The sequence below is a fragment of the Phacochoerus africanus genome, chromosome 2 (genome assembly GCF_016906955.1).
Source record: "Phacochoerus africanus isolate WHEZ1 chromosome 2, ROS_Pafr_v1, whole genome shotgun sequence".
NCBI classification, from domain to species: domain Eukaryota; kingdom Metazoa; phylum Chordata; class Mammalia; order Artiodactyla; family Suidae; genus Phacochoerus; species Phacochoerus africanus.
Genome location: NC_062545.1, coordinates 182,775,109 through 182,801,316, shown reverse-complemented (window position 1 = coordinate 182,801,316; position 26,208 = coordinate 182,775,109). Strand labels below are relative to the sequence as shown.

General features: G+C 41.0%; 1 protein-coding gene across 8 annotated transcripts in view; it reads left to right on the top strand.

The window, feature by feature from the left end:
• Positions 1 to 26,208, top strand: part of NIN (ninein) — a 143,697-nt gene that overhangs the window by 82,181 nt on the left and 35,308 nt on the right. For 5 of the 8 annotated variants that reach the window (XM_047767300.1, XM_047767306.1, XM_047767303.1 and 2 more), the window contains 13 exons: positions 2,426 to 2,465; positions 3,977 to 4,167; positions 8,748 to 8,894; positions 9,387 to 9,554; positions 10,042 to 10,178; positions 10,495 to 10,635; positions 10,894 to 11,068; positions 13,943 to 14,053; positions 14,438 to 14,527; positions 16,919 to 17,057; positions 19,044 to 19,225; positions 20,881 to 21,386; positions 22,821 to 24,965. In XM_047767300.1, coding sequence (XP_047623256.1) covers positions 2,426 to 2,465; positions 3,977 to 4,167; positions 8,748 to 8,894; positions 9,387 to 9,554; positions 10,042 to 10,178; positions 10,495 to 10,635; positions 10,894 to 11,068; positions 13,943 to 14,053; positions 14,438 to 14,527; positions 16,919 to 17,057; positions 19,044 to 19,225; positions 20,881 to 21,386; positions 22,821 to 24,965 — 4,172 coding nt within the window. The remainder of the gene's footprint in view (positions 1 to 2,425; positions 2,466 to 3,976; positions 4,168 to 8,747; positions 8,895 to 9,386; positions 9,555 to 10,041; positions 10,179 to 10,494; positions 10,636 to 10,893; positions 11,069 to 13,942; positions 14,054 to 14,437; positions 14,528 to 16,918; positions 17,058 to 19,043; positions 19,226 to 20,880; positions 21,387 to 22,820; positions 24,966 to 26,208) is intronic. The other 3 variants (XM_047767301.1, XM_047767305.1, XM_047767307.1) reach the window with 2 other exon arrangements.

Genomic DNA, 26,208 nt, shown 5'->3' with positions numbered 1-26,208 from the left:
TGGAAATAGTATATTGGAGCCTCTTTCTCCTCTAAACTAATTGATTGCTCATGAGTTTCAAATGAATTGAGAAGTGAGCAAATCTAAGAAATTTTTATGTAGCAAGATATTCTCCTTGTTGCTCTAGGAATTGTTACCAAGGACTTTTGAAATATGTGTGTGTATTTTTCCAACTGTGTATCCCAGCAGAGGCCTGTCCAGGGATAGATGTTCTCCTGCTATTTCTCATGTCAGTTTGTGCTGTTAGAAATCATCTCCTATTTGTGATCTGGTAGGTTTTATTTTGATCAATGGGTCTTAGATCATGGAAACCTATTTTATTTGTTTTGGTGTGACCTGTGGTGTAGGTCGCAGACACGGCTAGGATCTGGTGTGGCTGTGGCTGTGGTGTAGGTTAGCAGGTGCAGCTTGGGAACTTTCATATGCTTTGGGTATAGCCCTAAAAAGCCAAAAAAAGAAAAAAAAAAAAGAAAAATCTATGGAGGGCTCATTCGTCCATTGGTTCCTACGCACCCCCACCACACCTCATCCACCCATCAGGTTTGAGATATGTCTTGATGTGGAATGTAAGCTGATAAAATTGTAATCAAAGTAAAAATCACACTGTGCCCTAGTTCAGCTTCCATAGATGTACCATGCATATCAGTGACTTTAGGTTGTCACCTAAATGTGTTGTAGTGAGTTTATATATTTTAAATTATCACCTTTTTCTTTTTTTGGCTGTGCCTACAACATGTGAAAGTTCTAGGGTCAGGGATGGAACCTGCACCACAGCTATAACCAGAGCCACTGCAGTGATGATGCTGGATCCTTAACCCACCAAGCCACCAACTCCCTAAATTAAGCCTTTTGATATCTCTCTATGGCAAGAACAATTTATCTCAGCACTGTCAGTTTGCGGTTTCGAGTTAGGGTGGCAAATTTTGGTGAACTCCTTGAACTGGTGCTCTATTCAGTATCTTTCTGAGTGAAATACGGAACTGTGAAATCCTGTAGATGGTTGTCTTTCAGTTAAGAGAAGAAGATTGGCATAAATGAAATGTGTAGAGGAGCAAAATAGATGTGCCCAGGTTGCCTGAAAGAACTTCAACTCACAGCAACTTGAATAAGCCACCAAAAATCAACGTTTAATCTAAGCACTTTAGGTGGCACGCTGTCTGCCATGTGGAATCTAAGAGCTGGAGTCAGAAGTTGAATATGCTTGTTTTCTTGTTGAGTTCATTTTAGGGGTCTAAGAAATCGGTTCATCTTGTACAGTTCAGTCCCCACAGACACTGGGCTTGTTATTTGTTATCAAAGCAGCTTTATTCATAAAGGTGGGTCTTTCCTGACACAGCAGGGGGTTTTACAAGGGGATACCCCTTTTCTCAACAGGGTTTCCTGCAATGGTTGTAGAACCTCCCAATAGGTATGACTAGGAAGCTTGCTGGTGAGGCCAAAGGCCACTGCGGACCTACTTGTTGCCACTGATCGGAAGCAGATCTGTGCCCTACTTGGCCAGTAGAGTAGGGGCTGGGTGCTTCTGTGCTGTACACAAGCTACAACTGTATGATGTGATCTGGGAAAGACCCAGTAGTTAACACAGTATGATAAGGAGGAAAATTGATCCAGTTCAGATCAATTTCACTTCTTTTTCTGTGGTAATTTACCAGTAATGTAATTTTATTTAAATTGAGCTTTCTTAGCCTACCTGTTTCATGTTGCATCTTAGTCTCCTCATTGCCTCAAACACACCAGGATCATTCTTGGCTCCATGTGGCAGCAAATAGTTGCTGTTCCTTTCTTTTCACCTGGCTGTCTTGAACTCATCCCTCAGGGCTCAGGTAGACCTTGCTTCTTTCAGGAAGTATACCCAGAACTCCCAAGGCTGATGGATACCACTTAGGTACCCCTTCTTGAACTGCCCATGAGAGCACTTAATACAACACTGTACTTTCTCTTTTTTAGTCTGTATGTCTTCATCAGCATATAAACTTCTTGAGATAAGAAATTTGCTTGTCCTGTTCATAGTTGTATTGCAAAGATGCAGCATAATAGCTGACACCCAATAAACATTTATTGATGAACAAATTTATAAAAGCTTTTGTAGAAACACTTGTTGGTTGATGGATTCTGAATATTTGCTTTGGCCTGATTTTATTGGTTGTGATAGGTTTGGTTGTTTTTTTTTTAAATACATAAATGACAGCACCTCACAAAAATGAAGGCAAATCCTTGATGAGATGCTGTAGAAGACTGTGTGGGATTTCTTATGCATCTGGCATCTCCTCTGGTTGACTGAGGAGAGCTCATCTGGATGAAAGCACCTGAGGGTCCCGAATCATGTGACTCACTCAGATGATGATTTCAGAGCCAGAGTGACCTGGTCTTGGAAGAATGGAATTCGTTTTAAAGCACACTAATTATCTTCTCTTGCCTTCTCTAGCACTGGAAGACGCAGCGCAGCGAAGAGTATGAAGCAGAAGGTGGGCACTGAGTGTGTGTCAGAACTGCTCGGGAAGGATGGGGCTGCCACTCATGGGGCGCTCTCCACACTCCGCTTCCTGCATCCCTTAGCCTTCTTCCTAACATCCTGGCCTGCTGGAGGCCAGCTAAGATGTAACCTGAAGAACAGCAAAAAATACTCATTTCCAGTTGATAGCTCATAGTTTTAAAATACCTTTAACATCATGCAAGATGTGGCAACTAAAATGTAGAATTTCACTTGAGGGTTAATTACTCTCTTACATAGGCTCTCACAGTAATCTATGAATAATCCTACGCTAAATAATCACCTATTAAAATACATCCTTTGACAAGTTTCAGATGTATCTAAGAAGCATCAAAACAAATTGACCTGGGAGTTCCCATCTTGGCTCAGTGGTTAACGAATCCGACTAGGAACCATGAGGTTGTGGGTTTGATCCCTGCCCTTGCTCAGTGGGTTAAGGATCTGGCATTGCCGTGAGCTGTGGTGTAGGTCGCAGACGCGACTCAGATCCTGCGTTGCTGTGGCTCTGGCGTAGGCTGGCAGCTATAGCTCCGATTAGACCCCTAGCCTGGAAACCTCCATATTGCAGAGGGAGCGGCCCCAGAAAAGGCAGAAAGACTAAAACCAAAACAAACAAACAAAAAAAACCACATTGGCCTTCTGGCCAGCAGATGGCACTGTGGTTCAGCTGATGGAATCCCAGCCGCTTCACAGCCTACCCTGGGTTAACTGTACTTGAGTGTAATTACAGGTTCTCTAGGTCTTCAGACTGTAGACGGAGCAGTAACAGGCTTCATTTCTTTGATAAATAGTAGGGATAGCACTTAATGCTCTTAGCCCTCTAAGGTTCTTCCAGGAACACAAAATCATGCCAGTAATGAGCTCAGGTGTAATGACTCTACAGAACCTCTAATATGGAATAGAAATTGTAACTAGAAGTGAGAACTTTTAATAGAGGATAAATACATTTTTATTTTTTAATAAGTAGTTTGATCCTTAAATCTTCCAGGAGAACTTATCCATAATTTATCATAATAACTTGCCCTTGCAACCATTTATTCTTCCAAGTTAGGTTGCTTATAGGTCGGAATATTTATATGTGTAAAGATTTGGGCTAATCTTGAGATTTTATAATTATGATATTATTTCTTGCTCAGCAAAGCAGTTCTAGTGCTTAGACTGGAAAGAAAGTGGAAATAATAAAGTCTGGTAGCTATAGTTGAGATGGGGCATATAGAGCTCTTTAGAATGGCTCTCAGCCAGCCCTCTCTTCTGATCACACCAAAGCCTAAGCCAATGCATGTTTTCCTTTGGAATAAAACAGCCTTAGAACCTTGGTATGACTGCACAGGAGATATTTCTTACATGGGTACAACTGCCAGTGAACAAAAACTGCCGGTTGGCCCCAGTTGCACCTAAGAACCAGTGGTTCCCTTCATTTGAACCCACTCACTCACTCTCTTTGAAATTCCTTTTGGGATAAAACCATGTATGCTTTTATTTCAGGTCAGTTAAGATTTTGGAACCCAGATGATTTAAATGCCTCACAAAGTGGGTCTTCCCCTCCCCAAGACTGGATAGAAGAGAAACTACAGGAGGTTTGTGAAGATTTGGGGATTACCCGTGATGGTCACCTGAACCGAAAGAAGCTGGTCTCCATCTGCGAGCAGTATGGTTTACAGAATGTCGATGGAGAGGTTAGCCTTGCATCATATTTTTATTTAGAAATAATAATCATGATAAAAGCTAAATTGGCCACAGGCCAGAACAACCATATTTTTGGTTTCCTGCAGCACATTACAGAGACTCTGTTCTCTTTTTTTTTTTCCTGGCAAGCTGGCCATGAAGATTCTGTCTACGGGGAGCTAAGTTGTGTTGTGGAAAAGAAAAACTGACAATAGCTGACACTGAACCCATACTGTGTGCTCCTCGCTGTGCTAAGCACATTATTACCCTACAGTGTTCTCAGAAACAGCTCATTGTAGCCATGATGTCAATATATTTGTAGGTGTGGTGTTCACAGAGAAAGTGTGGAAACGGTGAAAAGGAAGAATTAGTTGGGGAGTTTGGGAGATTTGAGTTGGGGGAATACTTTGAAGGCCAGGCTGATAAGTGTAGTTTCTTGGAGAGAAGATCTCAGTATCACCCCTGAGCAGATTAAGCAATATACAGGAAAAACTGAATTGCCGTGGTGGTCTGAACCTCTTTTATGGGGTATATTGGTGTAAAGGGTGCCTTAGATTAGGAGACCAGCCAGGATCTATTATAATAATCTGCCTATGAGGGGATGGAAAAGAGTAGGTTAGTGGTTTTGAATATACACAACAAAAGAGTCCCAAAGGAGCTCCCAAAAGACTCTTGCTTGGTAAAATTCTGAGCTTTGTGTTTTGTGAAAAATAAGAGGATCTATGGCCATACCACCCCTGAACACGCCCCATCTTGTCTGAAGAATAAGAGGGGTGGTAGGACTGGGTGCATGAACAGCCATGAAACATAACAACATAAAAATTCTAAGATATGTTTTTCAAAGAGCTGAAAATTAGGATTGGAGGGATTCAGAGGTTAGGGCTGCAGTTATGGTTTTGGGAATCTTGGAATATAATATTTGAAACCATATTATATGCTTGCTTAGATGATATTTTCCTAAACCAGAGAGAGATTTATTATCAAAAGCTTCCAAGTAGCCTAGCTTGCAGAAAAGTTCTTTCCCCCTTCTTTGTTGAATATGTGACCATCACACACCCCCAGCTACCATTTAGTGCCTCAGTGGTCATTTATTTTTCAGTGGTGGCTGTTGAGTCATAAAATTAAATTCATCCTCATAAATTATAAACCAGTGCAGTATGCAGAACCTTGGGTTGTTTTTGTCAAGAAATGTTGCACAAACTGGGATTATTTATCTAAGAACAACTCTTGGAATAAACTGTAGCCATTTGCAGAGAGATGGATTTTCTCCAGTGGTGGAGTTTCCAGAACCTGGGAAAAGAAGTGGCATAAGTTCTTTTCCTCTGATCTGAGAGGATGAGTAGAGGATTGCTTGTTGAACATGGCTTTTACATGGTGTTTCCTTCCCCACCAAAGTCATGAAATACTGTAGTACTTTGTATTACTAGCTCTAGACCACAGGGAGGCTGAAAGTTCAAGATGATCTCATCAGCATACAATTTGGAATCCTAGAATTTTACAACTGAAAGCAATTTTAGATTTAGTCACCCCTCATTTTATAAATAAAGTGAGACCACTGCTGCTTGTTGCCATAATCATGAAGGGAAACTGGATTTACTGTCTTATGACTGAAGCTAGTCCCCTGCCTTCTGGAAGCAAGGACAGCTGCAGGGCAGGGATGGCAAACTATCTTCCCAGATGCCAAATAAGACCTGAAGCCTATTTGGCCTTCCCAGTGTTGAAAAATCGAACTTGCTACGCTTTTTAAAATTGGGAGATTTTTCTAAAAATCAGAAGATCTGGGGAGTTCCCATTGGGGCTCAGTGGTAATGAACACAACTACTGTCCATGAGGGTGTGGGTTTGATTCCTGGCCTCGCCCAGTGGGTTAAGGATCCCGCGTGGCCATGAGCTGTGGTGTAGGTTGTAGACAAGGCTCAGATCTGGCATTGCTGTGGCTGTGGCATAGGCCAGCAGCTGCAGCTGTGATTCTACCCCTAGCCTGGGAACTTCCCTATGGTGCAGGTGTGGCCCTAAAAAGACAAAAGTAAAAACGAAAAAAATAGGATATCTGGCTCCATTTTGCTGGCAGTGAGAAGCAGCTAGCCCCTTTGGACAGGGCATGCCCTCATGTTTTCAGTTCACTGCTTTATGTATTACTTTTTTTTGGCCACGCCCATGGCATGTGGAACTTCTCAGGCCAGGAACTGAACCTGCTCCACAGCAGTGGCCCAAGCTGCTGCAGTGACAACACTGGATCCTTAACCTGCTGAGCTATATAAGAGAAGTCCTTCAGTTCACTGCTTTAAATGGCATGACTTTCGAATGTCTCAAGACCATCTTGCCTCATTCATTTATATCACCCTCCTGGCCCCTCTGGGTATTTGGGTTTGTGATCCTTATTCCCAAATTAAACACTGGGAGATCAACCATCCAAAGACCTGGCTGGTCATGGGGAGTAAGAATGTCCTCAGGGTTCTAGATTCATCTCCGCACAGGTGGCAGGGGTTCTCCAGGTGTCCATTTGACCTGCATGCCTTCAAGCCCAGCCCAGCCTGCCCACCCTCTTCTGAACCCACCCGCTTTTATTCACCTCTTGCCCGCTCTCCCAAGTACAGTGACTGGCAGGACTCACTTGCTACATCACTTTGAACAGGTCAGGTGATGGGATTTTAGGCAGTCAGGAAGCCATGCTTTGATTTGGTCAAGATCCCAAGGCCAGCCAGTGTGGAGCTAAGGTTAGAGCTAAAATGTGCCGGTTAACTTCAGTCAGCACTGAACTTTACTGTGGCTTCTAGTTTGACAGTCCTGAAAGCCTAGACCTCTAAGAAAATGTTCTTTTGGTTGATAGGAATAAGACAGAGAAGCTAAGGAAGCTTGGCAACCTCAGAGTTTTGCCCAAAATACCTTTCCATCTGTTTCACCATATGATTCTCTATTAGGAATAGTTGCTTCTTCCAAAGATTTCTACTCTTTAGAATGGTTTTCTTGTTTCGTGTCCTCTCCAGAGGAAGTATAAAAACAAGAATAGGGACAGATGTTGCCTATTGGATATGAATTAGAAAAAAGCATTCAAGATAAAATAAATGCCTCGCGCACTTGGATAAAATCAACAATTATGAGATGACAGGAATCCTAGCAATAGTCCAGATTATGAAGTGAATATTGAAAATTTGAGGGTTTATTACAAAGAGACCTTTACTAGAATGGACCCAATTGTAGGCTCTAATGCAGCAAGAATTTAGTTGTTTATTCTGTTCCTTGCTACTCAGGAAATTGGACATCACCTGAGAGCTTGTTAGAAATGCAGAATCTCAGGCCCCACCCCCAGATTTAATTATATCAGAGTCTACATTTTAACAAGATCCTCAGGTGATTTCTGTTGTATATACTGGGGGCATGTCCCTATGGAAAAATATGAGTCCCCAAAATAAAGAGAAGTCTAATTTAGAGGATGACAGAGGTCTTTGCCTTCCTCCCCTGTTTCGTGGTATCCATGACTCATGCTGCTTTATTCCCTTTTCCATTCCTCTGTTATGCTAGGGAGCAAACTACATCCTAAGCAAGCCTCTAGAAGGGGCTGTAGTCCAGTCTCCCCTTCCCCAGTTATAGGATGAGGACTACCTGATCACTGTGAGAGGGTGCAAAGTAGTCAGGCAAATTGCATTTTCTTTACATCTCTCGGAATCTTTCTGTTGCACACACATGAAATCCTTCCTATCCAGTCTTCATTCCTCCTATGCTAAAACATGAAAAGAAAGAAAAACCCCAAACATGCAGTGTTGTTCAAAGTAATGTTCTAAATCCTAAGTCATGAGTTTCAGACCCAAACTCTTAGGTCATTGCTACTGTCACAGATTCAATTCTGCTGGGCTAACGTACTAATTTTCAAAATTTAATATAGGCAAAATATTATGTGGAGTCACCACAATATAATAGCTTAATGAATATCCAACTATTTTCTATTATATGACACTGGGAAGTTGTATCTTTATATTTTTTAATGTCTCTCTCTCTCACTGTGTGTGTGTGTGTATTTTTTTTAGGGCTGCACTTGCAGCATAGGGAAGTTCCCAGAATAGGGGTCAGCTGTCTGCCTACACCAGAGCCACAGCAACACCAGATCCAAGCTATATCTGCAACCTACACCCCAGCTCACGGAAGCACTGGATCCTTAACCTACTGAGCGAGGCCAGGGATCGAACCTGCGTCCTCATGGATACTAGTCAGATTCATTTCCACTGAGCCATGATGGAAACTGCCAAGTGTCTTCATATTTTTAAGTAATTTTTTAATTCATAAGAATAATGTGTAGTAACATTAAAAATTACCTGTCCTAAAAGTATGAGCAAAAGAAAAAACAGTTGATTGCTACCTTGGATAAAATAATGAAGATGCTGAAAATGAAATTTAACTTGTGTGGGGGGAAGGACATATTGCTAGAAAGGAAAATAAATTTAATGAACTGAGAATAAAGGGATATGTTATATTTCTGGAGCCCTGGGATCAAGAGTGGTACCAATTTCTTTTGGTCAGGAGTGCACCTTGGGCCTTGTGTTTTTTTTTTTTTTTTTTGGAGTGAAAAGTTGATATATATGGTTACCCTTTTCTAGATGCTTGAAGAAGTTTTCCATAATCTTGATCCCGATGGTACAATGAGTGTAGAAGATTTTTTCTATGGCTTATTCAAAAACGGAAAGTCCCTTACACCTTCAGCATCTACCCCATACAGACAATTGAAAAGGCACCTCTCTATGCAGGTAAGAAATAAACAGGAAGTGGTTTCTTTGTGAGTAGAAGTTTAAATCCATTTGAATAATTTCTAATGGAATTCATCTACCATCTGAAGAAAAATGCTTAGGAGAAAGGGAGAAGCAGAAGAAACCTAATAAAGAAAGGCCAAACCATTGCGGAAGGAAAAGTTGGGTTTGAGAATGACCATGAATTACAGAGTGGGGAAACCACTAATGATGCACTTAGTGTTAACTGTGGGTCCTAAGAAACATGGTGTTAGGGATAGACGCATCTCGTCTATATGAAGGTACTCTCTGTCAGGTCAGCTGTATAAGCTTTGCCTTCTTGACTCACTTGGAAAAGGGATAGCAAAGGGGCTGCCTGACTTTTTATTCTAGCAGTACAAATTAGAGAAGCATGCCTTCTGTTCCTTGTGGTCAGGACTGACTGACCAATTTCAGTGTTGACCAACATCCAGTTGTAATGCCTGAGCTTGCTCAAGTCTCTCTTTCTTCCAGTCTTTCGATGAGAGTGGACGACGGACCACAACCCCATCTGCAATGATGAGTACCATTGGCTTTCGGGTCTTCTCCTGCCTGGATGATGGGATGGGCTATGCATCAGTGGAGAGAATACTTGACACCTGGCAAGAAGAGGGCATTGAGAACAGCCAGGAGATCCTGAAGGTGTGGCAGCTAAAAGGGGAGAAAAATGACAAATTGGGGAAGGTTGAAAAATTCCCCCCCCCCTTTTTTTTGAAATGGTGATTTAATTTGGTTTCTCTTTGATTCTTCTATTCACAAGCTCTCAGACATAAGAGGAACTTTTCCTATTCCCTTTAACTTCTTTCAGTGGTTTGAACCTCTAAATTATTGACAAAGAAATTTCTTAACTGATTTCTCATTGGTAAGGATTAGAGTTTTACTGCTGTGTTTTTTTACAGTGCCAGATACCAGTTTTTAAAAAGCATGCTTACAATCATGTTTTCCTTAGAGCTTAGTTATGTTCTGGATTGAATATTGTTGCTAAGGAATCACTCAAGAAATATAATCATCCAACTTTTAGGCTATAAATTCAGTCCTCTGAGTCTGTATAACTTTCTGCTTTTTTGTAATACTTTCTGCTTTGAGAGGATAGAACTTGTGATTATCTTGAACTTGTTCTAATTTCTAGGCCTTGGATTTCAGCCTTGATGGAAATGTCAACTTGACAGAATTGACGCTGGCTCTTGAAAATGAGCTTTTGGTTACCAAGAACAACATTCACCAGGCGGCTCTGGCCAGCTTTAAGGCTGAGATCCGGCATTTGCTGTGAGTTGAACAGAAGGTTCACTTGTTCCATTCCCTTTCCTACTTGGGAAGCAAGCCATTCCCATACCTGTGACATACATGCTTCCAATCTGTATGCAAAGGAGGCTGATCTGTCTTCTCACTTGTGTGAGAACGAGGCAGAGCTTAGATTTGCATGTAGGCTTTTGAAGAGGGCTGTGGAATGTCTTTGTGCTTTGGGTGGGTTTTGGTTGTCTTGGTTTTGTTTTTGTATTGAAGCAAGCCAGATGAGAGCTTTTTGGGTCTACCTGTTGCTTAGAAACAGTTTCCCTTATACTTGGTTAATATCTATTTCTAGGGAGCGAGTTGATCAAGTGGTCAGAGAAAAAGAGAAGCTACGGTCAGATCTGGACAAAGCTGAGAAGCTCAAGTCTCTAATGGCCTCAGAGGTGGATGATCACCATGCAGCCATAGAGCGGCGGAATGAGTACAACCTCAGGTGTGACGGTAGGGCCAGGTCCCTTCTTTCCCATCACCCTGGCCCAGGGCAGTGGGGCTCAGCCAGCCTGCCTGCCTCCTTGGCCACTCCCAGCTGGAATGACTTGGGTATGGCCAAGCCTGAAGGAAAACAGGACTCCTCCCTAGACACTTTAATCAAGGAGTTTCCCATCTCTGTGACTCTGTGTTTCCATTCTTGGACCCACATAGGCACCTCTGAGGGATTTGGTGGCAGCTTGTCAGTCTTTCTTCCTCACAGGAAACTGGATGAAGAGTACAAGGAGCGAATAGCGGCCTTAAAGAATGAGCTGCGAAAGGAGAGAGAGCAGATTCTGCAACAGGTGGGCAAGCAGCGTTTGGAACTTGAACAGGAAATTGAAAAAGCAAAAACAGAAGAAAATTACATCCGGGACCGCCTTGCCCTCTCTTTAAAGGTAATTATCCAATTGGTTCTGTGGTCCGTGTCCCTGCTGGGAATACCACATGGAAAAACCACAGGTCTGCCCTGGGTTTCTCGGTCTGCCTGGCTGGGTCATGACCCAGACACGGTAGAGCCCCCACTGGGATCTAGTTTTCAGGGGTGTCCAAGCTTCTGGTTTGCCAACAGCATGTCTTGTTCTTACTCCTTGAAGTTGCACTGGGTCCTCAGGGCTGTTTGGCACTTGGCTGTGGCTCTCTCCCTTCCTTGTGCCCTCCAACTTCCTCATTCTTAGCTGGCTTTATTTCCTGCCACACAGAGGCCATCAGCTTTCTTTCTCTGCTTCCAGATGTATTGTTGCCCTTATCCATCCTCCTCTCCTTTCCTGTGCCTCAGCAAAGGAAGTGATCCTTCCCTTTATTAGACTCTGACACCTGATCATATGGTACAGTGTCGTCTGGAGATGAAGAGTAGTCAGGGTTAGGAGGAGGTCTGGACTCAAGACTGTCTGGTTCCAATCTGGATACCAGTACTTACAGAAAACCTTGATCAAGGTCTCATCATTCTATGCTGTAAGTCATAGAAGCTAAGTCCTCAGTCAACCTCACTTATCAGTTTCTGAGTCCTGTTGATGGTTTGAAATGCTTCTGAGATTTATCCCGTCTCTCCATGTCCACAGCTTCTGAATAGATTACTTCATTATGATTTCTCAGCTAACTTATCCAAACCCTTTTTTTTTTTTTGCATCTATGCAATGTCCATATCGCCACCAGAGTTACTTACTAAAGAACACGGTACCCTTTGTAAAAGCACAACATGGCAGCACTGAAGGGCCTTGAAGAGGGGCCTGTCCTCATACCTTTCTAACCTTGGGTCCTGCCAGCAACTGTCAGTGCCTTGCCACCACCCCTGCTGCACCTGCCAGCAGCTGTCTCAGTTCCTCAATGGGCTTTTAGGTTCCTTCACTGCTTTTTCCAACACTGCAGGCCAAATGACTTTTTTGTTGCTATTACACTTAGTTTTTTTCTTGCCAGAAGATAGCACATTTTCTGTCACCTCACAGATTGTTGTATCCACATCTGTCTTCTCTGCCATGGTCCTGACTGTGTGTTCCCTGTGGTTGGCAACGGAATCTGATTTGTCAGTTTCCAGAGCATCAACAAAGGCCTGATGCACAGGCATTGCTCTTGATTGTTTTAACATCAAATTTAGACATACTTTGAAATATTAGAATTGTAGATTTGGCATTTTGGGAGAAGGTAGTTTTCTGGGAAAAAAAAAATACTTCAAGCACATTCTTTTTCAATCCATGTTTCTGTGTGAGGGTGTGAATAAGACTGTATTAAAAATATATTGGGCTCTATATTCTTTTGGCAAAATATACTTCAGAAACAAAATTCTTCCAGTCAGCCTTTAGTATTGGAATAGAAAGTATGTGAAATGACACATCCATGTGGTTTTGTTTTGTTTTTTTAATGTGGGTAAAAAGCTAAAAGGTATTTTATATACAGAGGAAAAAAAGCCATCTTTAGTGTACTTCGGTTGATATTATAAAAACTTAAACATACACATTATAAAAAACATGCATGTGTAGTTTTTACATCTTTAAACAAAAATAAAACTATAAATTACATATTAACCATTGGTATCATCACTAAATGAAAATTATTAGTTATTTTACTTTTTATAGTTTTTCTGAGTTCTCTTTTGCTGTCAGATGAATAAAGTATTCGTCAACCAGTTTTCTTTCATTTGACAATCTATTAAAATGTTTTTCATGTCCTTAAATTTTCTGCTGCAATGCCGTTTAACAGAAATATAATGCAAGCCATATATACAATTTCAAATTTTCAAACAGCCATATTAAAAGGTAAAAAGAAAGGAGTTCCCGTTGTGGCTCAGTGGTTAACAAGTCCGACTAGGAACCATGAGGTTGCAGGTTCGGTCCCTGGCCTTGCTCAGTGGGTTAAGGATCCGGCATTGCCGTGAGCTGTGGTGTAGGTTGCAGATGCGGCTCAGATCCCGCGTTGCTGTGGCTCTGGCGTAGGCCTGCAGCTACAGCTCCGATTTGACCCCTAGGCTGGGAACCTCCATATGCCGCGGGATTGGTCCAAGAAATGGCAAAAAGACAAAAAAATAAAATAAAAATAAAAATAAACAGGTGAATTTAATCCTAAGTCACTTTATTTAATCTGAGATCTCCAAAAAATTTATCATTTTGACTTGTAATTAATATATAAAAAACATTATTGTACTTTTTACATTTTTGTTCTAACTCTTCAAAATTAATGATTTTTTTTTTTTTTTTTTTTTTTTTTAGGGCCACACCTGGGGCATATGGAGGTTCCCAGGCTAGGGATCAAATCGGAGCTACAGCTGCTGGCCCACACCGTAGCTCACGGCAATGCCAGATCCTTAACCTACTGAATGAGGCCAGAGATCAAACCCTCAACCTCATGTTTCCTAGTTGGATTTGTTTCCGCTATACCATAATGGGAACTCTCATCTACTGAGTATTTTATACTTAACAGCACATCTCATTTTTTAGTGTATATATTTCAAGTGCTCAATAGCTTCATGTGCCTGCCAGTGGACAGCATGGTTCTGTACAATCAAGAAAAAGAGGAGGCTTACTTCAATAAAACTTAAATAAAAAATTTAAAAAAAACCAAGCTGAACCGATGGGGTGGGGGAAGAAAAAGAGGAGGCAGACTTTGAGGTTTTAAGATAAATACCAGTCTTTTAATATTCTTTTTTCTGTTTTAATGTACTGAAACTTTCAAGATGAACACATTTTTCTCAATCTAGAGCCTTGCTTTATGCATGATATAAAATGGTACAACAGTTTATTTTTTAATCTGTGCCCACTTAATCCCCCAAATTTCTTCAGGAAAACAGTCGTCTAGAAAACGAGCTTCTGGAAAATGCAGAGAAGTTGGCAGAGTATGAGAATCTGACAAACAAACTTCAGCGAAATTTGGAAAATGTTTTGGCAGAAAAGGTAAATCTGTTTAAATTTGATTTCCTGAGATGTACCCCCAAAGTGTAGTTTACTCAAAAGAGCAGAAACAATGCCACCAAGAAAATTTCTGTTGTGGGATTATCTATGTGACTGAAGGAAGCTTCAGTTTTGCAGGGATATAAGTTAGCAGGTTGAGTATAAGGGAAACATTGCCTGGCACTAAGAAACAACCTCTGCTTTAGTTGAGCGCATCACTCTAAAATGTTCTCCCCTTCATTCAGTTGATGCTGTTTCTGCTTAAATGTCACATTCCTTTCATACTTAAGAGATTGGGTGAATGCCAGAAACTGGGGCCTTTGGCTTGTTATAGGTCAAAGAAGGACACTTGGGAAAAATGACAACTTTGCCCTTTTCCTTTTCTAGTTTGGTGATCTTGATCCCAGCAGTGCTGAATTCTTTTTGCAAGAAGAAAGGCTGACACAGATGAAAAATGAGTATGAGCAGCAGTGCAGGGTGAGTGGCTGAAGAGAACTTAGTAAGTGGAAGAGTGCCTGGGTTCAAATCCTGCTTTACCTTTTACTAGCTGTGTGTCCATGAGCACCTCCTTTGATCTGTGGGCGTCTCAATTCCTCCCCTATAAAATGGCAAAAATAAGAGTACCCACTGAATAGGGTTATTGCGGAGCATCAGTGAGTAAATATATACGTAAAGTGCTTAGAGCCTGGGACACAGAAAACACTTAACCCAAGTGCTAGCTATTAATATTATTTAGTATCCTGAAATATGAGATAACCATGCAAACTGCATTTAAGTCTGCTTATCTGGGTCAGAAATTGCTAGTAATTAGAGGAAAATAAAGTTTTACTCTAAGAGGAGAAAAATGTGGTCATGTTGATGTGCTTAATTTAAAAACTAGGCTTTCCTGAGTGATCAGTGCAGACCGAATCTGATTTAATTTACTTTTGTCCTGTGGAGATTTTTCCTGAATATATTTCTTACTTTGTTTACAAAATGCAAATTGAGCAGAAACTATTCAAGTCTTTAGGTAGTAAATCATTACAAATTCCTACCAGAGGACACAAAAGCATCCTTATAAATAATAGGAATCTAGGATTTTTTTTTTTTTTAAGTTACCTCTCTTAAGCTCAGGGATTTTGGATTTTTTTTCCCCTTAATCCAGAAAGACTTGTTTATTTTAACAAGGTAAGAATAACTGAGTTCTAACTGCTTTAAATGAACATTGTAATTGTGCAAAAATGAGGGAAAACAATCACCTCCTTGTGAGGCTGCTCATAGCCTGCCTTCTCAGGAAATACATAGGCACTTTTTGAGAAAAGAAATGAAACATCTGTGCCACTCTTACAGATAAGTTTTGACTTTTGGCTCTAATCAGGTAGAGGTGTTTTCTTATGTTTTTAACTTTTCATCAGTAAAATCTGTTAGCTCTATCTCCAAAAAATTCCTCAAATGTGTCCACTTGTTTCTTGGCTGTGCCTGCAGCATGTGGAAGTTCCCCGGTCAGGGATCGAACCCGAGCCACCACAGTGACAGTGCCAGATCCTTAACCTGCTGCACCACAAGGGAACTCCAACCTCTTTATTTTTTTAATAGTTTTTCATAACCATACAATTCACCCATTTAAGGTGCACTGTTACATCTCTTATAATATATTCACAGAATTGTGCAACAGTTACCACAATAAATTTTAGAACATTTTCATCACCTGAAAGGAAATTCCTACTCCACCTAGCTATAATCTCTCCAGTGACCTCCAACCCTAGGCAACTCATAATCTGCTTGCTGTCTCTTTGGTTTTGCCTATTTTTTACATTTCCCATAAATGAAATTATATAATACATTGTCCTTTGTGACTGGCTACCTTCACTTAGCATAACATTTTCAAGGTTCATCCATGTTGTAGCATGTATCAGTATTTCATTTCTTTTAATTGCTGCATAATATTCCATTATATAGCTATACCACATTTTATTTATCTGTTCATTGATGACATTTGGGTTGTTTTGAATATTATGAATAACGATGCTATGAATATTTGTGTGCAAGTTTTTGTGTGGAGATATGCTTTAATTTCTCTTTCATTTCATATATACCTAAGAGTGGAATTGCTGGGTCTTAGGATAACTATATGTTTAACCTTTTGAGCAGCTGCCAAATTTTTTCCAAGATATAGGCACCATTTTACATTCCCACCAGTATAAAAGTTCCAGTATCTCCACATCCTTGCCAATAGTCGTTATTGCATGTCTTTTTTTTATTTTAGCCATTCTAGTGGATATGAAGTGGTATCTCGTGCGTTTGATTTGCGTTTCTCTCATGGCTAATAACATTTGAGTATCTTTTCATGTGGTATGTCTTCTTTGGAAAAATGTGTCTTCAGATCCTTTGCTTAACATTTGTTATTTGTCTTTTTATTATTGAGTTGTAATAGTTCTTTATATATTCTACATACAAGTTCCTTATCAGATATATAATTTGCAAAAACTTTTCTCCCATTCTGTGGGTTGTCTTTTTACTAGCACAAGAGTTTTATTTGCTTATTGTTTTTTCTTTTTAGGGCTGCACCTGTGGCATATGGACGTTCTCGTGCTAGGAGTCAAATCAGAGCTGCAGATAAACGCCTACACCACAGCCACAGTAGTGTGGGATCCGAACCACATATGCAACCTACACCACTGCTCATGGCAGCGCAGGATCCTTAACCCACTGAGAGAGGCCAGGGATTGAACCTGAATCCTCATGGATACTAGTCAGGTTCTTAACCTACTGAGCCACAATGGGAACTCTAACACAAGAGTTTTTCATTTTGAAGATGTGCGATTATTTTTTCCTTTTGCTGCTTGTGCTGGCATCACATCTAAGGCTTGTGTTGTTTTTTAACTCCAGCTATTACAAGACCAAGTAGATGAACTCCAGTCTGAACTGGAAGAATATCGTACACAAGGCAAAGTGTTCAGACTTCCCTTGAAGAACTCACTGTCAGAAGAACTTGATATTAACAGTGGTTGTATTGAGCCTGACCAGGGTAAGTCATTCAGACACCATCTTTTCAGAGTCTCTGCCTTTGACTTTTGTTTTTAGAACCATGGTTGAATGTAAAATTGCAAAATGTTGGCAACTCCCCCTCACCAAGAGAAAAGACTTTGGTAATGCTGTTTTATTGAACTATTTCACTTGTGGTTTGTTGGTTTTTTTTTTTTTTGTCTGTTATGAGAATATTTCCATCTAATTTTGATATGCATCAACAAAGAAATGGAAATATCAAACCACAAGGATATTCGCTTCATTAAAAAAAAAAAAATGCTGGCCACAAGTCTGAGAATCCAGGCCTTGGGAGTATTAGAATTCAGTCACTGAGCTATTGCTGAACCTTTTTAAAAGAGTGCCTAACTGGAATGACAATGTTTTGGAGAGTGAGCCAGCCAGAAACTACAGAATTTGATTTCCTTATGCTTGCTGTGCTAAACGTCTCCGAAATAATAAGATAAATGAGTGTGGGTTGCCTGTGCCTTTGAGGGGGATTTTGAGTAGCAAGGTTGGAAGGCAGAGTTGTTTGCCTACATTCATTTTAGCTGTTTTTCTCCCTTTGGATATACTACCTCTTTCCTCCAGTGTGTTGAAATTTAATTTCAGAAACAGTTTATAATAGTAGTTGAGATCTACTAGTAGGTTTCCCCATTTTTACTGGAACAGGAGTAGAGGTTCTTATAAGGGTTGGTTAGTCCAGAATAAATGAGGGGTTGGGGAGGGGACAGGAAGAGGCTTGAACATCTCTCCTCTGATTCTGAGTCTGTACTCTATAGTCTTACTGTGGTATAAGGATGGAGCCCAACTGATCTGATATATCTCAGAGGCTTTCCTGAGCTTTTCTGTAGATGACCAAGTGTTGGGAGTTCTCCTCATGGGTGCATGAGGCTGTGCCATCTTGGGGTGGTTTATACCCCAGGTATCACTTCTCAGTTGGGGATATGCCCTAATACGTGAAGAGAAAGCCCAAAGCCAGACTGTCAGTTCCAGATGCTAGACTCTTTCTGGCATCTGCCTATGAACCTCTACACTAAAAACTCTTTTGAGTCCTCTGCCTTGAGAAATTTCTCTGTGGCATTAGATGCAATCATTTTGTTTGGGTACTAGCTCAGCCCTCAGCTTATGCTTTACATTTCAGTTTCTTTCCCAGTCATCATCACGGGCAGTTGCAGAGGTGAACTCATAGGAATGAGTTGAGAGTTGTCCACCCAAACTGCTTACATCTAAGTCCCTAACCTCTGCCCTATTTAAAAATTTTAGCTGATAATTGATGATGAGCCCCCACCTGCACTATAGGAAATTAATATTATATTACTCAGTCTTCTGTAATATTGAGTGGTGGGTTGGATATCTCGAAGTTAACACCTCAAGGCATTGCAACTATGCTGGCAGTTCATTCTCCTGCCGGGTTGCCCCTCTGCTAATTTATTGCTCAGTGTTGGATGAAATAGAAGCTTAGTTGGTTTGACCAAACTATCTTTCTGTTCAGCATTTTTGTCAGGAGGATTGTTTTAAGCAACAATTTCCACATCTACTTCCATCTGCTGTTTTATGGGATTCTGTTAAGCTTTGGTACTCTGCCTGTACATGAAAGAATCTGTTTGCCTTCATTTTTTATTTTCCTAGTGCTTGAGAACAAGAGACTTCTCTTGGCTTCTGTTGTTTCCTAGTAGATCTCATTGGTATGAATTTAGGCTAAAATTATTCCTTTTTTTTTTTGCTTTTTAGGGCTGCGCCCATGGCACATGGAAGTTCCCAGGCTAGGGGGTGAATCAGAGCTTCAGCTGCCAGCCACAACCACATCAGATCTGAGCCACATCTGCAACCTACGCCACAGCTCATGGCACCGCCTGATCCTTAACCCACTGAGCAAGGCCAGGGATCTTACCAGCATCCAGATGGATACTAGTCAGATTTGTTACCACTGAGCCACACAGGAACCTCTAAAATGATTCCTTAATTAAACTGGATGTCCTCCCTTCAGTGCCAGTTGTGTTATTGAAAGAACCTGCTCGCAAGGTCAACAGATCCCATGTGTTTTCAGGGCTTGGTTCTGAAGAATGCAATCCATTGAATATGAGCATCGAGGCAGAACTGGTCATCGAACAGATGAAAGAACAACATCACAGGGACTTGTGTCACCTAAGACTGGAGCTTGAAGATAAAGTAAGACCTTATCAATCCTGTTTTCTAATTTCTCTGAGCTCTGACAGGCTTTTACATGTAGGACATTCTCAATTCTTTTTTTTTTTTTTTTTGTCTTTTTGCCTTTTCTAGGGCCACTCCTGTGCGGCATATGGAGGTTCCCAGGCTAGGGGTTGAATCAGAGCTGTAACCGCCGGCCTACACCAGAGCCACAGCAACTCGGGATCCGAGCCGCGTCTGCGACCTACACCACAGCTCACGGCAATGCTGGATCCTTAACCCACTGAGCAAGAGCAGGGATCGAACCTGAAACGTGGTTCCTAGTCGGATTCATTAACCACTACATCACGACGGGAACTCCTCAATTCTTTTTTCTCAAATTATAGCACTTCTTATACATTTCCTCTTGTGTCTTGGTGGCTACCAGGAACTCATTTCCTCAAGATGGTTTCATAGGCCAAGGGTGAGGCTTTTTCCTCATAGGAGAAAGTTTCTTAAAAATGTAGTATCTTCAGTCCTAGCAAGCATGAAACTTGAAGGCTGTTACATTACTTCCAACTCATTAAAAATAATCTTAATAAAACCAAAAAAGCCCTTTAATATAGCATTACCTCCTAAATTAGGTATAAGTTCTAAAGCCTTCAAATCCCTTCACCATGTTGCTTCATCTTATACTTCCAGTCTTCATTTTTTTTCTTTTTCTTTTTTTTTTTTTTGCTATTTCTTTGGGCCGCTTCTGTGGCATATGGAGGTTCCCAGGCTAGGGGTCGAATCGGAGCTGTAGCCACTGGCCTATGCCAGAGCCACAGCAACTCGCGATCCAAGCCGCGTCTGCAACCTACGCCACAGCCCACGGCAACGCCGGACCGTTAACCCACTAAGCAAGGGCAGGGACCGAACCCGCAACCTCATGGTTCCTAGTCGGATTCGTTAACCACTGCGCCACGACGGGAACTCCTCAGTCTTCATTTTTTATCATTCCTTTGAGTTACCTCAGCCTCCAGCCAAACCAGTTAGTTTGCTCTTCTTCAACAAAATTTCCTCTTTTGCTTATGCTATTACATAGTATGTTATTATTTCTTTCCACGTCTTCAAAGTCTAGTTACCCTTCAGAGTTTATATCAAATCCTACTTCTTGCATTCCTGAATTCTCCCAACCAAATATGATTTACCACTCATTTGAATCCCCAGATTACACTGTAGCTATTTTTCCTATGCCGTTTATATGTTTTTTTCTGACTCGTCATATACATTCTTGTATTTGTTATAACTATGCCTAGAGTGGTTTTTCTTTAATGACAGGGACTATGTCTTACCCAAATTTGTGTCCTCACAAGACCTACAGAGTACCTGACAGGTATTAAATAAATATTTGAATGTAATTAAAGAGAAGACCCTAAGGCTGCAGGGGGAAAGGATGCCTACAAAGACAGATGGTATCCCTGTGAAGGTTTATTCAGTTTGAATAGAGCTGTTCAGAAGCTAATAAAATTGAACCAAGTTAAAAAGGAAATCAAACCATGCATGACTTAAAATTATCTTACTTAATGTGTTTTTGAATTGTTCCTCTAAAAGAAAATGGGAAAACTGAGGAATGTCTTGTAGGAAAAAAGTACTTACTGCCCCCATGGCCTTGAGTTGAATAATATTGTGATGGTTTCACTTTCTGACTTTAGGTGCACCATTACGAAAAACAGCTAGATGAAACCAAGCTCGCCTGTAAAAAGGAGCAGGAGAACATGAAGCAAAAGTATGAGAATGAAGTGCACATCTTGGAAGAACAAATAAACGACCTTAAAAGTGAAATTGCAGAACTTCAGGGCCAGACTATGGTACTCAAGGAGACACAACATACAACTGTCTGTAGACACGAGGAGGAGAAAAAACAATTGCAAATGAAGTGGGAGGAGGAAAAGGCTCTCCTACAGGAGGAGCTGAGGCTGAAACATGAGCTGGAGCTCAAGGCTAAGCTGGAGCAGGTGGAAGAAAGCTTTAATGGAGAAAGGGAAAAACTCATTCAAAATGGGACCTGGACAGATGAGAAGGTGAGAAACTTGACTCAGGAACTAGAACAAGTTCACCAGGAACAACTGAAAAGCCTGGTGGAGAAGCACAATCTTGAGAAAGAGGAATTGCAAAAAGAGCTCTTGGAAAAATACCAAAGCGAACTACAAGAGGGAAGGTAAGAAAATGGGGGAAATGGAGCAACCTGGGGCACTGTTCCTCAGGGCACCAGAAATTCCATTTGATTAAGGAGACTGTGAAATATCAGAAGACATAATAGCCCATTGGTTTACTAGATTCTTTTGTAGTTTTTCAACCTGTTTTGCCATTGTTTAGATATTAGCCTACCTTGGGGTTATTGAAACTTTTTTTTTTTTTTTTTTTAAAGGCTGCACCTGCAGCTTACAAAAGTTCTCAGGCTAGGGGTCAAATTGGAGCCATAGCCGCTCCCCTACACCACAACCAAAGCAGCTCAGGATCCGAGCTGCATCTGTGGCCTACACCACAGCTCACGGCAAGGCCGGATCCTTAACCCACTAGGTGAGGCCAGGGATCAAACCTGCATCCTCATGTCGAATTTGTTTCCACTGCACCACAATGGGAACTCCTTTTTTTTTTTTTTTTAAGAGGAAATTATTTTTTATATCAGGCTTGTACATTTTAAGGTTTCAGATGATAAGATTTCTGCAAACATGATTTCTTCCTAGTCCAGTCCTGTTGTTTCCTGAGAAAGGCCATTTATAAGCTAGATTCTGGGCAGAGTTACATTTCCTCCCAGAGTTATAAAACTCCATTTTGTGCTAACTTTCTTCACTTGAAATCTCAGGTACTTTTGAGAGCTTTGGTACTTCATACTTTAACTTGGTGCTACTTTATTAAATAAGAAGTAAAACATAATGAATTGGCTAATATATGTGGTTTATATGACTATGTCCACCAATATGTACTTAATTAAAATTAAAGAATTTTATGTATTCCCAAGTTAGGGTTTAGGCTAATATGTACTTGAGCATTTTGTTATTATTATTATTAGGGCTGCACCCACAGCATATAAAAATTCCCAGGTTAGGCATTGAATCAGAGCTACAGCTGCTGGCCTGTGCCACAGCCACAGCAACACAGATCTGAGCCATATCTGTGACCTACACCATAGTTCATGGCAGCACTGGACTCTTAACCCACTAAGTGGTGCCAGGGATCAAACCCACATCCTCAAGGATATACTAGTTGGGTTCGTTTCCACTGAGCCACAAAGGGAATTCCTGCACTTGAACATTTAATGTGACATATCAGTCTAAGTTATTGGCTAAAAATCCATAAACAAATACATCTAGGAGTATGCCAAAAAGTTTGATTTCTAAATTTTTGTTTTAAATGCAGAGAGAGGTAAGTAACTCTTTTAATTAATTATGACTGCCAGTATTGGCTCTCAGAAATGAGATCCATACTCAGTATAAATGAATCACATAGCAGTAAACAAAGAAGACCATTTTTAGAACATATTTAAATTGTTTACTTAGCTGCTGCTTCAGTGCATATGGGGAAATGGTTTTTTGTTTTGCTTCTGGAGTTGATGGCAGTTTCAGTAATGCTGTATGTTGACCACATTTAGGGAAAAAATGGAAACTGAGTGTAATAGAAGAACCTCTCAGATAGAAGCCCAGTTTCAGGCTGATTGTCAGAAAGTCACTGAGAGATGTGAAAATGCCCTGCGAAGTCTGGAGGGGCACTACCGCCAAGAGCTGAAAGAGCTCCTGGAACAACAACACGAGGAGAGATCCCAATGGGAGTTTGAGAAGGACGAGCTCACTCAGGAGTGTGCAGAAGCCCAGGAGCAGCTTAAAGTGGCTCTCCAAAGAGAGAAAGCAGCTTCTCTGGTCCTGACCCAGGAGAGAGAGATGCTAGAGAAAACATACAAAGAACATCTGAACAGCATGGTTGTTGAGAGAGAGCGGCTACTCAAAGACCTAGAAGATCTAAGAAGTGTGTCTGAAAGTCAGCAAAGTCTACTGTCCAACCAGATACTTGAGCTAAAGAGCAGTCATGAAAGAGAGCTAAAAGCCCATGAGCAGGTCCTGTGCCAGGCAGGTGCCTCCGAGCAGCAGGCCAGCCAGAGGCTTGAAAGGCTAGAAATGGAACGTGACCAGGAGAGGCAGGAAATGATGTCCAAGCTTCTGGCCATGGAGAGCATCCACAAAACCACCTGTGAGAAAGCAGATCAAGAGAGGGCTCAGATGAGCGTAGAAATCTCCAGGCTCCAGAATAAAATTAAGGAAATGGAGCAGGTGGCATCCCCTCCCTCCAGGCTTCAGAATGGCTGCCAGGCAATGGAAGGGGAGGAGGCAGAAGGAAGTGGAGCCATGTCCCTGCTCCAGCAAGGAGAGCAGCTGTTAGAGGAGAATGGAGATGTCCTCTTAAGCCTGCAAAGAGCTCATGAACGAGCAGTGAAGGAAAATGTGAAAATGGCTGCTGAAATTTCTAGGTTGCAACAGAGGCTGCAGAAATTAGAGCCAGAGTCAATAATGTCTACTTGTTTAGATGAGCCAACTACTGGGTTTTTTCAAAATTCTGTGGAACAAACAGAGCCAATTTTACTGCACAACCAAGTGAGCCACGTAGAAGGTGGGACCATGAAGCACGTCCCAAGTGACCAGCAAGGCAGTGAAATCCAGGACCTAGAAAGTACAGAGACGAGCTCTGGTCAGAGACAGGAGGTCAGAATAGAGGAGTCAGAAGCATCAATAGAGAGTTTTTCCGAGCTCGAAAATAGCGAGGAGACCAGGACTGAGACCTGGGAACTGAAGAATCAGATTGGCCAGCTTCAGAAACAGCTAATGACCTTACGTGCAGACTGCGATCGAGCTTCTGAAAAGAAACAGGACCTACTTTTTGATGTTTCTGTGCTAAAGAAGAAATTAAAGATGCTTGAAAGACTCCCTGAAGCTTCTCCCAGGTATAAATTGTTATATGAAGATGCCAGCAGAGAAAATGAGTGTCTTCAGGAAGAGCTGAGAGTGATGGAGACACGCTATGATGAAGCACTAGAAAATAACAAAGAACTCACTTCAGAAATGTTCAGATTACAGGATGAGCTTAAGAAAATTGAAGAAGTGACTGAAACATTCCTTAGCCTGGAAAAGAGTTATGATGAGGTCAAAAGAGAAAATGAGGAACTGCACATTCTGGTTTTAAGACTTCAAGGCAAGATTGAGAAGCTGCAAGAAAGAGCAGTGCTGCAGTGTGACTGCTTTTCCGTATGGGAAACCCGTTTAGATAACCTGGAAGTCTTACCTGATGAAAAGGTCCTTGAACTCGATCAGACACTGAAGGAGCATAGGCCAAAGCTTATGAATGTGCACCACTTTATAGGAGAACATTATCAAGAAAACCAGGGCCTTGAGCAGGAGAATACGCAGCTCTTAGAAAAAATAAAAGCACACGAAATTGCCTGGCTACATGGAACACTCCATATGCATCAAGAAAAGCCTGGAGTACAGAACCAAGTTATCCTGGAAGAAAACACTGCTCTCCTCAGCCTTCAAGACAAACATTTTCAGCGCCAGGCCACAATCGCAGAGTTAGAACTAGAGAAAAAAAAGCTGCAGGAGCTGACTAGAAAGTTGAGGGAAAGAGTCACTGCTTTAGTTAAGCAAAAAGATGTACTTGCTCAAGGAGAAAAGGAGGAAGAGCTGAAGGCAATGATGCATGACTTGCAAATCACGTGCAGTGAGATGCAGCAAAAAGTTGAGCTTCTGAGGTAACGTATGTACCTTCTAAACTTCACGGAATCCCACAGAGCACCTCACCAAATCTAACTTCTGCTGCTTGCTGTGCTAGAGAAACTAACTTGCTAGTCTTCAAGAAGAGAGCAAAACTTTAGACTTCCCTCTGCTTCTGTGTCATATTAACAAATAGAATAACCCTGCCTAGGAGGCATTCCCTTCCTCTGTAGGAAGTAAATGTTGTTCATTTAGGGTGTGAGTGTTCATAATGGAGAGTGATTGTTGTTTAACCATGTGCATCATCAGTGTATGTCAAGTCTTTAACTCTTTTCTAGCAGTTCATTTGGAGGGGTAGAATTTTTTTTTTTTTTGGTTAAATGTTATTTTCCTCATTTTGATGAAACACATTATATGAGAATGAATGCCTTTTGTATATTATTAACTCACTTGGCAGATATGAACTCTTTTTTTATACTAATATAGGAAAATGTGTTTTGTGGCTTAGAGTTTTTTCACTTACATATCAGCTAAAGTACATGCTGATATTCTGTAAACATTGGAAATTTATCTGAGAATATATAACTTTATTGAGGACCTATCAGGTTCTATTAAATGTGCTTGAGGAATAAAGACAAAAATGATACTAATTTGAACCACTGCTCACTTGACCTTTAAAATATGGTTGAAATATAGGCTTCTAACAAATTTGGGTCAGAAAACCCCATGAAAATATTACAGCATGTCTGAAATATCTTAATGATATGAAAAAGAAAACCAAAAAAATTCTGGGTATAGTTTTTCTTATTTCAGATCATTTTTAGTTCTAAAAATCATAATGAGATGAAAAATATTGCAAAGTAAACATTAGTTATTTCGGTGTAGCCCTTTCATTCACATAGTGAATTTTCTTTCTCCAGGTACCCAGGGCTTAAAACTAAAGCTCATACAGCTTAGTAACATGGCTTTTGTCTTTGAGGAGCAGGCAGCATGTGGGACTGAAATAAAGTTATTTGCTCAGAGCAGTATGCTTGCCATTGAGAAAGCCAGCCAGCAGGATGGGCACTGAGTCTCCATTTCTGTCTCCAGGCTCAAGTGTTTTGGTTGTAATTGCCTAATGTCTCTAGTGAAATTCTTACTTCCCCAAAGAAATGAGTCAATATGTCATAGCTTGATTTCAAAGTACCTAGAGACTGCTAAGTTAGACTTTTCTTCTTAACTGGCATGGAATACTTGTTTAATTGGAAGTTACTAGAAAGTATTTTCTGAAGATGCCGGATT